This window comes from Caretta caretta, chromosome 14, assembly GCF_965140235.1.
Source record: "Caretta caretta isolate rCarCar2 chromosome 14, rCarCar1.hap1, whole genome shotgun sequence".
Taxonomy (NCBI): domain Eukaryota; kingdom Metazoa; phylum Chordata; order Testudines; family Cheloniidae; genus Caretta; species Caretta caretta.
The window spans coordinates 8504447-8519224 of NC_134219.1; the positions used below are offsets into that span (position 1 = coordinate 8504447).

Below are 14778 nucleotides of genomic sequence, written 5' to 3' on the forward strand. Positions count from 1 at the left end.
CGAGCCGAGGCAGAGACGAAGAAACAAGATGGCGGCCGGTAGCGATCCGGAGCGGGACGCCGGCAATTCGGATTGATCCCCCGGCCCTCGCAGTTCGGCGGCCCCCCTCCCCGGCCCGGAACCCTCGCAGGGGGGGGAGCTTCCCCGCAGCTGCCTGTCCGGACTCCGAGCGCCCTCCCCAGCCTTCCCCGCCCCTCCCTTCCCCCCTCGGCCAGCGCCCAGAGATGCGGGGCCGGCGAGGCAGGCCGCCCAAGCAGCAGCAGCCTGCGGCGGCCACCGCTCAGGCGAGCTCCCCGGCTCCGCCCGCCCCACCGGGCCCCATTGGGGGGCTGAGGTCCCGGCAGCGGGGCAGCAGTCGGGGCAGGTGGGCGGCCTCGGCCCAGGTGGAGGCGGTGGGGCCCAGGCCGAGGGGGGTCGGGGCTGTCCAGGCCTCTTCCTCCTCCACCGCCTCCCCCAGAGCGGGCAGCAAGAGGAAGGGCGGCAGCGGCAGCAGCAGCACCCCTGGTGGGGGAGGCAGCAGCAGTAGGGGCAGGGGCAGGGCTGGGGCTGGAGGAGCAGGAGCAGGGGGAGGAGGCGCAGGAGGCAGCTGCAGCAGCCAAGGCAGGGCTGCCTCGTCCAGGAGGAGCATCAGCAAAGTGGTGTACGATGATCATGAGAGTGAAGAGGAGGAGGAGAGCGTGGTGTCCGAAGAGGAAGAGGAGGGGGACCCCGAGGATAACCAGGACTCCGAGGAGCAGGAGGAAGAGGAGATCATGGAGGAGGAGGACGACGACTCCGATTACCCCGAGGAGATGGAGGATGAAGATGATGCCAGCTATTGCACTGAGAGCAGCTTCAGGAGCCACAGCACCTACAGCAGCACCCCAGGTATACAGTCAGTGGGATGTACTGTAAAAGAAGGAGAGGGCACCCCACATGCTCCCTCTAGGTTTGCAAACACACATTCACAGGGGAGGGGGAAGGCAAGCAATAGTAAGGGATGCCTGCAAGTAGACACGGGGGGAGAGAGGCATGCAAATCAAGTGGTGCTGGTAACCACACAGATGCGTTGAGAATGAGAAGGTGCTCATAAACTCTCACATGGAAGGAGAAATAATATGTGCACCATAGGGATGCTATCAGACAGAGAGAGAGAGGACTTGCAATTACATAGACGCATGCTACACCAGAAAGTGTTCACAAACAGTGGCGAAGGAATTGTATAGAGCATCCAGTGGTACTTTTATAAAGGAAAAATATGCATTCATACGAAAAGGGTCCTTGCAAATACATATAGACAAGGATGCCTGTAACATCAAGTTCTTCTTGTAGACACAAGGAAAGGAAGTGCATGCAACATGAGGTGTCCTCCAGAAATTAAACTCTGTGTGCCTTGCAGACATGCATACAGTGTCTAGTGGCCACAGAACACAACTAGCTTTACTAGAAGGAAAAGGAGGTGCATTGTTCAAAATGGAGATTGCATTGTTGCAGTTTGGGGGAAAATTCACAGGGTTTCATTGCACTGGTTTAAACCCAGTTTTAGTTACTGGAATGTTTTAAAAAAACCCACATCCAAACATTGAACTGAAAGTGGTAAAAATGGAAATCAAAGGTGAAGTAGGTTTAAGTCGTCAGAACGCTTGCCTTTAAACACTGCATTTATTTTAAAATGTGGCAAACTTTAAAACTTGGTTTATTAATTAGGGGTTTGAGGCTCATTTTGATTATTTGGATTTACAGTTTATTTTAATTATAAAATGTATTCATTCTACATCAGTAACAAATCTGGGCTTCTTTCAAGTTTTTAAACTCTGCTCTCCTTTTTTCCCATAATTTGCTTTATTATAGGAGTTTTTGAAGCTTAACTCAAAAATTATGGTTTGTCTAGATTTGCACCACTTTTTTAAAATTTAGGGGTTACTTTCATTCCAGTAGAGTTTAGGCTTGACTTTTTTTTTTTTTTTTTTTAAGGTCCTGATTCAGGGAGGCATTTAAGCCCAGGCATAAATTTAAATTAACTTGTTGAATTGGGCCATAGATTGCAAGAGTGTTTGCCTAAGTTTTTGGTATGGGGAGAAAAACAGATAGCTTGTGTGAATTTATTGTACTTAATAAAATAGCTCTGCGGTCTTGTACAACTTATAGACAACTTCTGAGAAGGAGAAAAAGAAGTTCAGGTTGCTAGAACATGTCACTTGTTTTAATTATTTGCCTACTTAATGGACACATGCAATGGGGATGCCATTATGTGGCTTTCAAAACTTCTAAAGGAGTAGAATTATTTTTAAAAGGCACCTCTTTCATATCCTAAGGATTCTAAATGCGGTAGTTTTTAAAAAGAAATTGCAAGGCAATTTAAATGTAACTGCCAAAGAGAGATCATCTTTTGGAAAATGGATTTTAGTTCACCTGTAAGGATAGTACTTTGATCAGTTTGATGACTTTCAAATAGTTCTTGTTTAAAGATGAACTCTTGTACTAAGTTAGACCCAAGCACTGAAAGTTACTATTCTGCATTTTCTTAACTGTTACGTTTCTATTTAGTTATGTGGGAGCTTTTCGTAGTTACCCACCTTCTCCTGTTTGGTCAAGGGAAGAATTTGTTTGCTGACTTCATAGGCTTATGCTGAGAAATATTTTGATGCCAAAAATCCAGATGTAAGATCCATTTTACAGAATACAATATAGAAATACTCAAGTCTTGAGAAAAAGTACCTAAATTAAAGAGAGCTTTGGGCACGTGTGTGTATTGTCACTGTATGCATACACACGTATGTGGTATTTAAGTGCCTACCACTAAAATAATAGTACACTTTATAAGAACTGGTAGAATTATAAATGTATGTGCTTATTTGAGTTTAAATCTCAAATTTAAAAATGTGTACATTTAATGTTGTCTTTTGAGGTATCACATATATAGACCCCATACTTGTTGCTGAGTTGCCAGTTATATTGTAGCATGGCTGGTATTTTAGCGGTATGCTGAAAGGCTTACTTTTTAAGTTACTTAAATAATTTTGTGCCTTAAGTTGCTTCTCAAATTCTTATCTTCAGAAAAGAAGCAAGTGATGACTAATGTTGCTTATTGAAGTTGATGAATAATAAAATACCAACTTTTAGTTTGGCCAGCTGTAAGTCTGTGTCCAGTTCCTGCTGAACAAATACATCTATCACAAAGACTGCCACTTACAGGTAGCAATAACTGACATCTTAATCTCATCAGATCCTAGAAGTGATTTGGGAATGGAACCTGAACTCCCCTTTCATTGGAGGTGTGGTCCTATTCACAGTTGCAGCATTTTTGCAGAGATGTGTGAGAGGAAATTATGATGCTGCTGCCTGTGCTGTGCAGACAATTTAAGTACAAGTGTCAGTCAAACACTTCTCACCAGCCTTATGTGGACACTTCAAGCAGAAATCACATTCAGTTTACCTGAATGAGAGAGATTTTTAAACTTTTAAGAATTGTATTCTTATATTGAAAGATAACATCATGGTGAATGTCCCTAGAACATAAGAACGACTATACTGGGTCAGACCAAAGGTCCATCTAGCTCAGTATCCTGTCTTCTGACAGTGGCCAATGCCAGGTGCCCCAGGGGGAATGAACAGAGCAGGTTATATCAAGTGATCCATCCCCTGTTGCCCATTTCCCAGCTTCTAACAAAGAGAGGCTAGGGACTCCATCCCCGCCCATCCTGGGTAATAGCCATTAATGGACCTGTCCTCCATGAATGTATCTAGTTCATTTTTATACCCTGTTATAGTCTTGGCCTTCACAACATCCTCGGGCAAGGAGTTCCACAGGTTGTCTGTGCATTGTGTGGAGAAAAAAGGGCTTCAGTTTTTTTGCTCTACTGGAAAGTTAGTGATATCTCTTGAATGTGCATATTGGAGTATCTACTACTTTTGATGTTACTTGAATTTAAAGTTTAGGAAATAAAAAAAAGTCTTAGGAATATCATTATGGCATTGATATAAAGCTTGACAATTACTGCAGTCAGATTCAGTTGTAAGCACAACCATTATGGCTGCTTGTTGCTTCCAAGGGATGTGATGTTTTTTCTTTTGCTGGGGGAGCAAGCATCAGTCGTGGGACTTTGATTAGTTCAGCTAATTTACTGTAGTTTGACACACCCCTGAACCAGGTATCCCTACTCTGTTATGCCTTTGACTTCCATTATTTTGGCAAGCAAATTTTGAAATAGTTATCCTTTGTGTTCTGTATTTCAAAACATTGTTGCCACCACCTGTCCACTGTAACCTTTTACTTTAAGCTTGTTATGATGTAATTATGCATATCCAATACTTCAGGTACATTGCTTAATTTAAAACCACATGTTTAAGCACGCCGAATAGCTAGGCAGCAGTTCTGCAGAAAAGGACCTGGGGGTTACAGTGGACGAGAAGCTGGATATGAGTCAACAGTGTGCCCTTGTTGCCAAGAAGGCCAATGGCATTTTGGGATGTATAAGTAGGGGCATTGCCAGCAGATCGAGGGACGTGATCGTTCCCCTCTATTCGACATTGGTGAGGCCTCATCTGGAGTACTGTGTCCAGTTTTGGGCCCCACACTACAAGAAGGATGTGGAAAAATTGGAAGGAGTCCAGTGGAGGGCAACAAAAATGATTAGGGGACTGGAATGCATGAGTTATGAGGAGAGGCTGGGGATGTTTAGTCTACGGAAGAGAAGAATGAGGGGGGATTTGATCGCTGCTTTCAACTACCTGAAAGGGGTTTCCAAAGAGGATGTTCTCAGTGGTAGCAGATGACAGAACAAGGAGTAATGGTCTCAAGTTGCAGTGGGGGAGATTTAGGTTGGATATTAGGAAAAACTTTTTCACTAGGAGGGTGGTGAAACACTGGAATGCGTTACCTAGGGAGGTGGTGGAATCTCCTTCCTTAGAAGTTTTTAAGGTCAGGCTCGACAAAGCCCTGGCTGGGATGATCAAATTGGGGATCAGTCCTGTTTTGAGCAGGGGGTTGGACTAGATGACCTCCTGAGGTCCCTTCCAACCCTGATATTCTGTGATTCCCGAACAGTCAGTCTTATCTTACCCTCCGTCTCAGTTATTTTCTCCTTGTCCCACAAAACCCTGGGAAAGCAGTTGGTTCTTGCAGCATGTCTTAAAATCAGGGTTTTGGCTAAGTGAGAGAATGTAATGTCAGTGTGGCTGACAAATTATTCGAAAGCACTGGATTTGTGAAGAGCCAGAGGACTACGTATAAACACTTCATTAAATTTCTTGACTTGGATTCTGTCAATGTGAAAGTTAATGCAGCTATAAGCCATCATTATTTCCTTCTGAAACGAGTCACTTTACCAGAGTGCTCTTACTTTTGTAGCAGAATTATTCTATTGGAGAATTATAAGTGTTGCACATCTCTCAAACTTTTTAACTGTTTGTAATTTTTATTGCATAATATTCTTTTATGTCCCAGGTTATTTAAATGAAGGAGAGTTATTTAAATGGGGAGTTACTTAAATGAAGGCACTAAGGTTTGGTATTGAGGTATGTAAACAAAACTTTACTGATCGTGTCTGCACTGTCGGAATATTCACACAGCACTGACTAAACTCCTGAGGTCTTTACCCAGCATGCACTGGGCTTTAAATAAAACCTGGCATGGCTTCTCTTGAGTAAGTCTCTAACTGGTGGTTTAATTATGTAGAGGAGATGTCACCAAGATATCATGCTTATTATGAAGGAACACAAGCGATGATTTGACAATCCTAGTGAGAAGTTTGTGCAAAAGAACAAGTGAATAGGTTTGTGCCTAATTGTGTTGCATTGACTTGCAGCTTTTACCAGAAAGGGGAGAATTTGCATGCCAGCTCAAGAATTCCGTAAAAATCCATTTAAAATAAAATCCTAAACAATTATGGTCTATTTGCATACATTTTAAAAAGGAGCATTCTTTGTGTGAATAGTTGGATCTGGACTCCTTCTTGGCTTATTAGCAGTTGAATATTGTGCCATACCAGCTACCTTGTAACTTTCTTCTAGTTCTGCAGTAAGGTTTCAAATTTGACCTATGACCTCAGTGTCACATGGTATTAATATACAAACAAATAATTATTATAATTGATGAATATACTTTTTGATAGATTTTCTTGTTTTTTTCCATGGAGAAATTTAAATATACATTATTCTAATTCCTAAATTAAGTCTACATATGGTGAACATAATTGTAGCTCCACTAATAATAAAGTAAAGCTGTCAGTCATCCTAAATTGCTGAAAAAGTAGCTAAATTGCATTAATCCTGTACATTTTCAATTTTGGATCCCTGGGTTGAAATTTTGCTTAGATGATAGGTGACTATGAGTACCTCTCAAATGGCCACACTGTACTTAAGTATTGATACAGTATATCTCATACTATTCACCAAAACATTTAAAAGGATGTGGGAAGTAGTTTAGGAAATGACATCATCTTTGTAGTTGACTAGTATTTAGAGGGATCCATATAGTTTTCATGCAGATGGTCAGGTTTTTAAGAAGCTAAACTTATGTAAAACCAGCGTGTATCTGCTTGTTTCAGAAGCAACTAACACCCACTGTTTTTAGAAGTGTGCTGACATCCTTGATGCTCAAAAAAAAAAAAAAAAGCCACAATAACTTCAAATTCCATTTCACAGCAGTGTAAGTGGTGGGGAAGGGAGGGGTGTATGTTTGGGTCAGGTTCAGTGGCTCACAGGGGAGTGCAATATTCTATAAATCATAAATTGAGCCCAGAAAATGATGCTCAAGCTCCAGTCAAAGGACCATATTCTGCTGTCTCATCCCTGCTGTCTGTGCCACGGTTCTACAAACAATTTGGTGTGTGGTGTTTTATAGGAAGCTGGTACAATTTCTGTGGCTAATCTTGATTTCTTTTTCAAGCAATATAAGGAAACTGAAAAAAGGTGCACCTTTTGCATAGCAACATCCAAACTGGTCCCATAGTTGTGAGTAGAGCTGGTCAGAAATTTTTTGACTGAATGTTTTTCTGTCGGAAAATGCTTATTTGTTGAAACTGAAACATTTTTTGGAAACATGTCTCGGTGTATGAAATTTCATTTTGAAAGAAAAATTGAAAAAGTATTTTGGTGAGGTTGAAACGTTCCATTTCGACCTCTTTGGAATAGAATGATTTTCCCTTTCAGAATGACTTCTTTGTTTTTTTTATTATATAATATAAAAATGTGAAATAAAAAGAATGACCCAAAACAATTTTTAAAAAATTATTTTACAGGAAATATGGTTTTTTAATTTTCTTTCCATTTTGGAATGAAAAAACCCTCAAAATTGCGAATTTTCCTGGATATAGAAAATCTAGTTTGTGCCTAGCTCTAGTTATATCATCTCCTCAAACTATGAAAAGTTCTGTGGCACAGCACTTTTATCTGAAGCTTGGATAACTCAAAATAATATATAGTGTAGCAATCAACTGATCTTTAAAACTGCCTCTTTTCATATCTGTTAAAAACAAATCTTTAAAAAAAGGTTCTCTTTGACTAAGCTTGGCAATGTATTGAAAAGTGAGAATGCCTACTAGGTAGGAGCTGAGGAGAGCACCTGTTTCTAGGGAATCCTCATGCCTCCAGAGCAGCACATTATTAATTGGGAATAAACCTTCACGTTGAAGATGCTGTGTATTGGTCCTAAATCTGGAAGAAAATCCAGGTTTTATTTTAGTACATAACTAGTCTGACTGGGTTATGTATGAATTACATTGTTTGAAAGATTCTGTGGGAACTGTCACCAAATACAAACAAGTAATCTCTCCTCTTCTTGGAGCTGCAAAACTCTTCACCTGCTAAGATCTGAATACTGAATTATGGGCTTGGGTTGTTTTTTTTTTTTGTACAACCTGACGAGGTCCTTTTCCTAATAGGACAGGGAACATCCTTTTGTTCCATGTGCTCTTTTGTGTGTCTCCTGGCCTCTGTAAAAGGTGATGATATAACACAAAACCCTGAACTGAGGTCTTGGCAGGTAATTGAAGGAGGATTATAATTCATTACTTACATTTTACCTGGCCTGGCTGTTCCTATTGTCAAGGAAAGTTAAGGGGAAGGTTTTGGAGGAGAGAAACTAAAATTAGTTGAGAGCTTTCTGGTCTAGCAGATGCTGGAAGCAGCTCCTATTGGTCTCGAGATTATGTTTGGTCAATTTAAGGCATGGCAGTAACTGTCTTTGGTGGAAGTAGAGTTTAAACCTTCCCTTGACTTCTGATTGGAATTCAGTTTGTTGGTTCTTTATAACTTTCAAATTGGTTTTGGACCTGGTTAGCTGAGAGATTGCTTCTCCTTGTGTGACGCTACTGCATTTGTGGTTAGCTGGAATACACTCCATTTAAACAAGAGGGGGCTTCTGAGAAGGCCTTCTCCATGAAGGTCCCTCCCACTGGAATTTGTTTCTTTCCTGCCCACCAGAGCCCACCTTTGTTAACTTTCAGGATCTGCTGCAAAGGCCATCTCTTCTAATACATTTAGAAGTGGCAGTATATGGGATATAAGATACAGCTTGGTTTTTGATTAACAGGTGAATAATTGAATCATTTAGTCTTTATTGTATTTGTTTTACAATTAAAATACACAATAATTAACTGGAAAAGTGCTCACAGACCTAATGGGTGCTTATTGTGGGTTATAAAATAAAAGAAATAGGGATAAGAATGGGCACAGTGACACAGATATATGCAATGTAATTGTAGCCGTGTTGGTCCCAGGATATTAGAGGGACAAGTGGGTGTGGTAGTATCTTTTCTTGGACCAACTTCTATTGGTGAGAGAGACAAGCATTCAAGCTACTCTTCAGGTCTGGAAAAGGCACTCCCAGCATCACAGCAAAATGCAAGGTGTGCCAAACTTTGTTTAGCAGCCTAAGTAGTCAGCATATTTTGCAAGGGACCATCTAGGGTAGAGTGGCCCGTTAACACTTCTGTAGTCATAGGACAAAAAGAGAGGGTTAGTGAGTTACAGATTGTTGTAATAAGCCATAAATCCACTGTCTTTTTTTCAGTCCACGATTTTTAGTGTCTATCAGAGTAATGAATTTAAGCTCCTAGGGTCATCTTTTGAAAGTATTGTGCAGGTTTCCTTTGAGGATGAGGACTGATAGGTCAGATATAGAGTGATCGCTTTGTGAAGTGTTCACCCACAGGTGATAGTTGTTTTTTATCTTTTCTCATTTTTTGGAGGGTGTTGGTTCGAGAGCATAGTGAGTGTCTGGTGTCACTGACATAGTTGTTGTTGGGGCATTTAGTGCAGTGGATGAGATACACCACATGTTGTGATAGGCATGTGTGGGATCCATGAATCTCGAAAGGTGTGTTGTGGATGTTCGTGGGAAAAGCAGTCGGGGAGGGAAAATTCTAAAGGACCTTGTAAAGTCAGTTGTGGGCTTGAAAAACCTTTGAATGCCCTCTTTAAATAAATATTCAATTTTCCTGTTATTGGAATGAAGATTTCTGAAGTCCCAAATCCATGCATTTGTTAGTATTGAGTTACATGTTATCTAATACCTAGGTTTATGGGTTGAATCCAGCCCAAGGAAGCAGTGACCAAAATTGTTGGCTGCTTGCTAATTGTTCACTGTAAAATGAGTTTGATCTCTGTTCCATTCCTGTTTGGTGAATTTTGTGATGTAGATGTTTGTCCATCAAAGTTGGTACTAATGGACAGCTTTGATGATGATCTCAGCAAAAATAACAAGGATTAAGTGGTAGAGAGTGCCCCTTTATTCCTAGATTTGAACTGGATGTCATGGTGGGGATTGGTGAAACATATTATACTGGTAAAAATTCCTTCCTACCAGTAGAATTGTATACACAATAAGGGGTTGCACTAAGTTAACAACATTTTTTTTCTGTGCTGCACCAATAAACTGTAAGTCTGCCTCTCCAGTGACAATCCCAGATTCCTCTCATACATTATTCATACTGAGGGTTGTGAGGATCGAGCCTCTATATTACAAAATGTCATTCTTGGATTGACAGGCTGCAGTTTCCACAGTATGCATCCGATGAAGTGAGCTGTAGCTCACGAAAGCTCATGCTCAAATAAATTGGTTAGTCTCTAAGGTGCCACAAGTACTCCTTTTCTTTTTGCGAATACAGACTAACACGGCTGTTACTCTGAAACCTGTCATTCTTGGATTGAGGATTTATTTTCTAGGGGCCTCCAAAAGTTCATTAGAACTTGTGGCTGTGTATAGCTTAAATTTAGAAAATCTGTTGGCATAGTGACCATACCATGCAGCCATCTCTTGTCATTTTGTTAAAAGAATTTAAGAAATTTATAGTACGTGGCTGCAGAATTCTTATACAGCTTCTGTGTCGAGCAGTTATAAGTGTGTGTTTGTCAACACACCAATTATCTTGATGCTTCAAGTCAGAGCTTTCTGATCTGGGCATATTAGATTTATATGAATGCTCTTTCATTATTAATACTTGAATAATTGGTGCCACATCAATTACATTGTTTATTCTTTAGTTTTAAATACAACCATCTCCTCAGTCAGAGAGTAGAAAATGGGAAGGGGCTGCTAAATCAGGCTTTCTCATCTGGAAACTGCTGCTGAGCGGTAGGGTTTCATGCATACCCTAGATCACTAGAAAGCCATGGAACATGAGTTGAGCAGGAGTGGAGTTCTGCTCCTGCTTTGATTGGGCTCACCCAGAATGGCCTTGCTGGTGGGATTTTGATTCAGGGACTAGGTGAAAGGGTATGCATGAGTTGTGAAAGGATGCATTACTCATGAAATAAAGTCCTGCTTCTTTGTTGCAACCAAAAGTATGAATAGTATGACTCTTTAAGTGTTAGGTTTAAATTTAGACCCCATCAACTTGAAATCTAGCCAACTAAAATAAAAAATGAAAAGTAGTTTCAGGTATTACACCTGCTTCTGAGTCCTTCTGACAATTTGTTGTGGTTTTTACAATCACGTTTTCTTTCTTTTTTAAAATATTCCTTTCTGTTGCTATGTGAGAGAAAACAGCTATAAACTGACTGTAAGGGAAATAGCGAACTTGAAGTGGTACATAAAAGTGGAGTAAATCTGACTCTGATGCATATGTATTGGTGACATCAAAATAACCATGCCCCATGCATGTATTTCAGTGTGTAATTGTTATGAATACAGCTGTTAGTGTGTACATGTGATCTGATTTTTTTAAATCTTTTAATAAAGCTGAAGAAAGAGATGTCTAAAGTCATGTCTGCATGAGAAAGCTACACCAGTTTAATTTATATTGGCTTTTGAACAGTTTAAACTGATACACACCTCTGTGTGGACACTTTTTTAATTCAGTTTGTGTGGTTTATTTTAGTTTAGCATTAATAAAGTTAAACCAAGCGAAGCCTAGTTTTAAACCAAAATAAGTGTCCACACAGGTTTGTACTAGTTTAACTAAATTGGTTTAAAATCTTACGTTTAGAGTTGGTGTAACTTTCTTAAATAGACAAAGGCTAAGGCCTGTCTGCATTTAAAAAATAGATCGACCTAGCTACATGGCTCATGACTGTACAAAATGTTGTGCCCCAAGTGCTGTAGTTTTGACCTAACCTCCAGTGTAGACATGACAAGTTAGACTTTTTTTTAAAAAGTAAATTGTCAAATCTCAGTGTCTGAAAACTTAACCATGGAAGACATCTTCAGAAAAAAGCCAAACAGTTTTGCAAGGTAATCTTAAATCTCAGTCCAAAGGGAAGCTTTTGGGGAGATGTGTATACTTGAAAATAATGGGTTATAATGTAAATGCTCCCTCTGTAGTCATATTATTGTTAGAGCTGTCCAGCAATTAAAAAAAATTAATTGCGATTAATCGCCTGATTAAACAATAATAGAATACCATTTATTTAAATAGTTTTGGATATTTTCTACGTTTTCAAATATACTGATTTCAGTTACAACACAATACAAAGTATACAGTGCTCACTTTATATTTATTTTTATTACAAATATTTGCACTGTAAAAAACAAAAGAAATAGTATTTTTCAGTTAATCTAATACAAGTACTGTAGTGCAGTCTGTTTATCATGAAAGTTGAACTTACAAATGTAGAATTATGTACAAAAAAAGAACTGCATTCAAAAATAAAACAATGTAAAATTTAGAGCCTACAAGTCCACTCAGTCCTACTTCTTGTTCAGCCAATCACACAGATAAACAAGTTGCTTTACATTGCAGGAGATAATGCTGCCCACTTCTTGTTTACGATATCACCTGAAAGCAAGAACAGGCGTTCACATGGCATTGTTGTAGCCGGCGTTGCAAGATATTTATGTGCCGGATGCACTAAAGATTCGTATGTCCCTTCATGCTTCAACCACTGTTTCAGAGGGCATGCATCCATGTTGATAATGGGTTCTGCTCGATAACTATCAAAGCAGTGTGGATCGACGCAAGTTCACTTTCATCATCTGAGTCAGATGCCACCAGGAGAAAGGTTGTCTTTCTTTTTTGGTGGTTCGGTTTCTATAGTTTCTGCATCGGAGTGTTGCTCCTTTAAGACTTCTGAAAGCATGGTCTGTACCTCATCCCTCTCAGATTTTGGAAGGCACTTCAGATTCTTAACCTTGGGTTGAGTGATATAGCTATCTTTAGAAATCTCACATTGGTACCTTCTTTGTGTTTTATCAAATTTGTGGTGAAAGTGTTCTTAAAATGAACAACATATGCTTGGTCGTCATCATCCGAGACTGCTATAACATGAAATATATGGCAGAACGAAGGTAAAACAGAGTAAGAGATATACAATTCTCTTCCAAGGAGTTCAGTCACAAATTTAATTAATACATTATTTTTTTTAATGAGCATCATCAGCATGGAAGCATGTCCTCTGGAATGGTGGCTGAAGCATGAAGGGGCATACGAAAGTTTAGCATAACTGGCGTGTAAATACATTGCATGCCGGCTATAAAAGTGCCATGCAAACACCTGTTCTCACTTTCAGGCGCCATTATAAATAAGAAGCGGCCAGCATTATCTCCCGTAAATGTAAACAAACTTGTTTGTCTTAGCAATTGGCTGAACAAGAAGTAGGACTGAGTGGACTTGTAGGCTCTAAAGTTTTACATCGTTTTGTTTTTGAGTGCAGTTATGTAACAAAAAAAATCTACATTTGTAAATTGCACTTACACGATAAAGATTGCACGATAGAGATGGTACTTGTATGAGGTGAATTGAAAAATACTATTTTGTTTGCCATTTTTGCAGTGCAAATATTTGTAATAAAAATAATATAAAGTGAGCACTGTCAACTTTGTATACTGTTGTAATTGAAATCAATATCTTTAAAAAAGTAGAAAAACATCCAAAATATTTAATAAATTGCCATTGGTCTACTATTGTTTAACAGTGCAATTAAAACTGATTAATCAAGATTAATTTTTTGAGTTAATCGCATGAGTTAAATGCGATTAATCGGCAGCCCTAATTATTGTTCATCTCTTAGACTGAGAAATTCATGTGATTAATGATGTATCCAGTTGAAGTCACAAATCAAAATATCCATATTCTTAAAGTAAAATATCTGAAATTACTTTTGAAAAATTGGGACTTCCCTGAGATTCTAAAAGAAGAAATAAACTGAATTTGGATTTTGGAAAGTTGAATCCAACCATTGTTGCAGAATTGTACTTCTGAATCCAAGCTTTTATTTTTTATCTTTAAAAGCCTTTTTCTTTGAGAAAGAATTTGAATGTAATAGCTCTGAGAGTTGGTAACTGCACTATCCATCTCAATGGAATAATTCCAAAACCTATAGATGATGCTTATCAGAATCATACACACAAATATAATGTGGTTGTGCCATGGTCCAAAACTCTCTCTTGCCACGGAAGGTGCCAAAAGTCCCAGGTTCATCCTCTTCAAATGCCCAACTTCTCAGCTTCACCAGTAACAAATTCTGCAGTGTAATTATGTATTGTCAGTACAAAAACATATATAGAATATTGTAAATATGGGATGGTGTAAAATTGAATTTAATATCAAAATGGGCTGTGGTACTCCTGGTTTGATTTCATGTGTAATCATAAATTAATTTTAGTTTAAATGAAGCTGCCACAGTGGTGCAGAATTTAGGAACAGTTTACCCAGAAAGTACAGATTCTTCAATAGAGACTAGATTATTTGATGATTTCTTTTCTGTAAAGTTGTCATTCTTTTTCCTGACTGACTTATTGTTATTACAGTTCTGTGCTACATGTACTAACAATAATACGTTTACACACATGTAACATTGTCTTCTGAATATTCCAGTGCATCTTGTCTTCTGTGTCTGTCTCATAATCTTCAGGCTTTGTGAGGGAGGATATAACACCAACCATATTAACAAATAGTATAAAAGCCCAAGATTGGCCTAAATACCATGCAGCTAAGCCATTCATATAAGAAATGGCTGGGTATTGTTCTTTCCTAAAATGTTCTGCAACTTTTGTATGCTTTTCTTGCTTGGTTCTGGAAGCCACTCTGTATACATTGCTGAATTACTCAAAACAAAGTGAAAAGGAGTACTTGTGGCACCTTAGAGACTAACCAATTTATTTGAGCATGAGCTTTCGTGCTTCCGCCGACGTGCACGGGCTGAAATTGTGGAAAAGCAGCATCACTTGCCCCATAACCTCAGCCATGCGGAACGCAATGCCATCCACAGCCTCAGAAACAACTCTGACATCATAATCAAAAAGGCTGACAAAGGAGGTGCTGTTGTCATCATGAATAGGTCGGAATATGAACAAGAGGCTGCTCGGCAGCTCTCCAACACGAGTTTCTACAAGCCATTACCCTATGATCCCACTGCGAG

The 14778-nt window shown here is 39.4% G+C and overlaps 1 protein-coding gene across 9 annotated transcripts in view; it reads left to right on the plus strand.

Moving 5' to 3' along the window:
* The window catches only part of BPTF (bromodomain PHD finger transcription factor), a 93658-nt gene continuing 78880 nt past the window's right edge, over positions 1–14778 (plus strand). For all 9 annotated transcript variants that reach the window (XM_048819219.2, XM_048819217.2, XM_048819222.2 and 6 more), the window contains exon 1: positions 1–867. In XM_048819219.2, coding sequence (XP_048675176.2) covers positions 225–867 — 643 coding nt within the window. In that variant the 5' untranslated portion in view covers positions 1–224. The remainder of the gene's footprint in view (positions 868–14778) is intronic.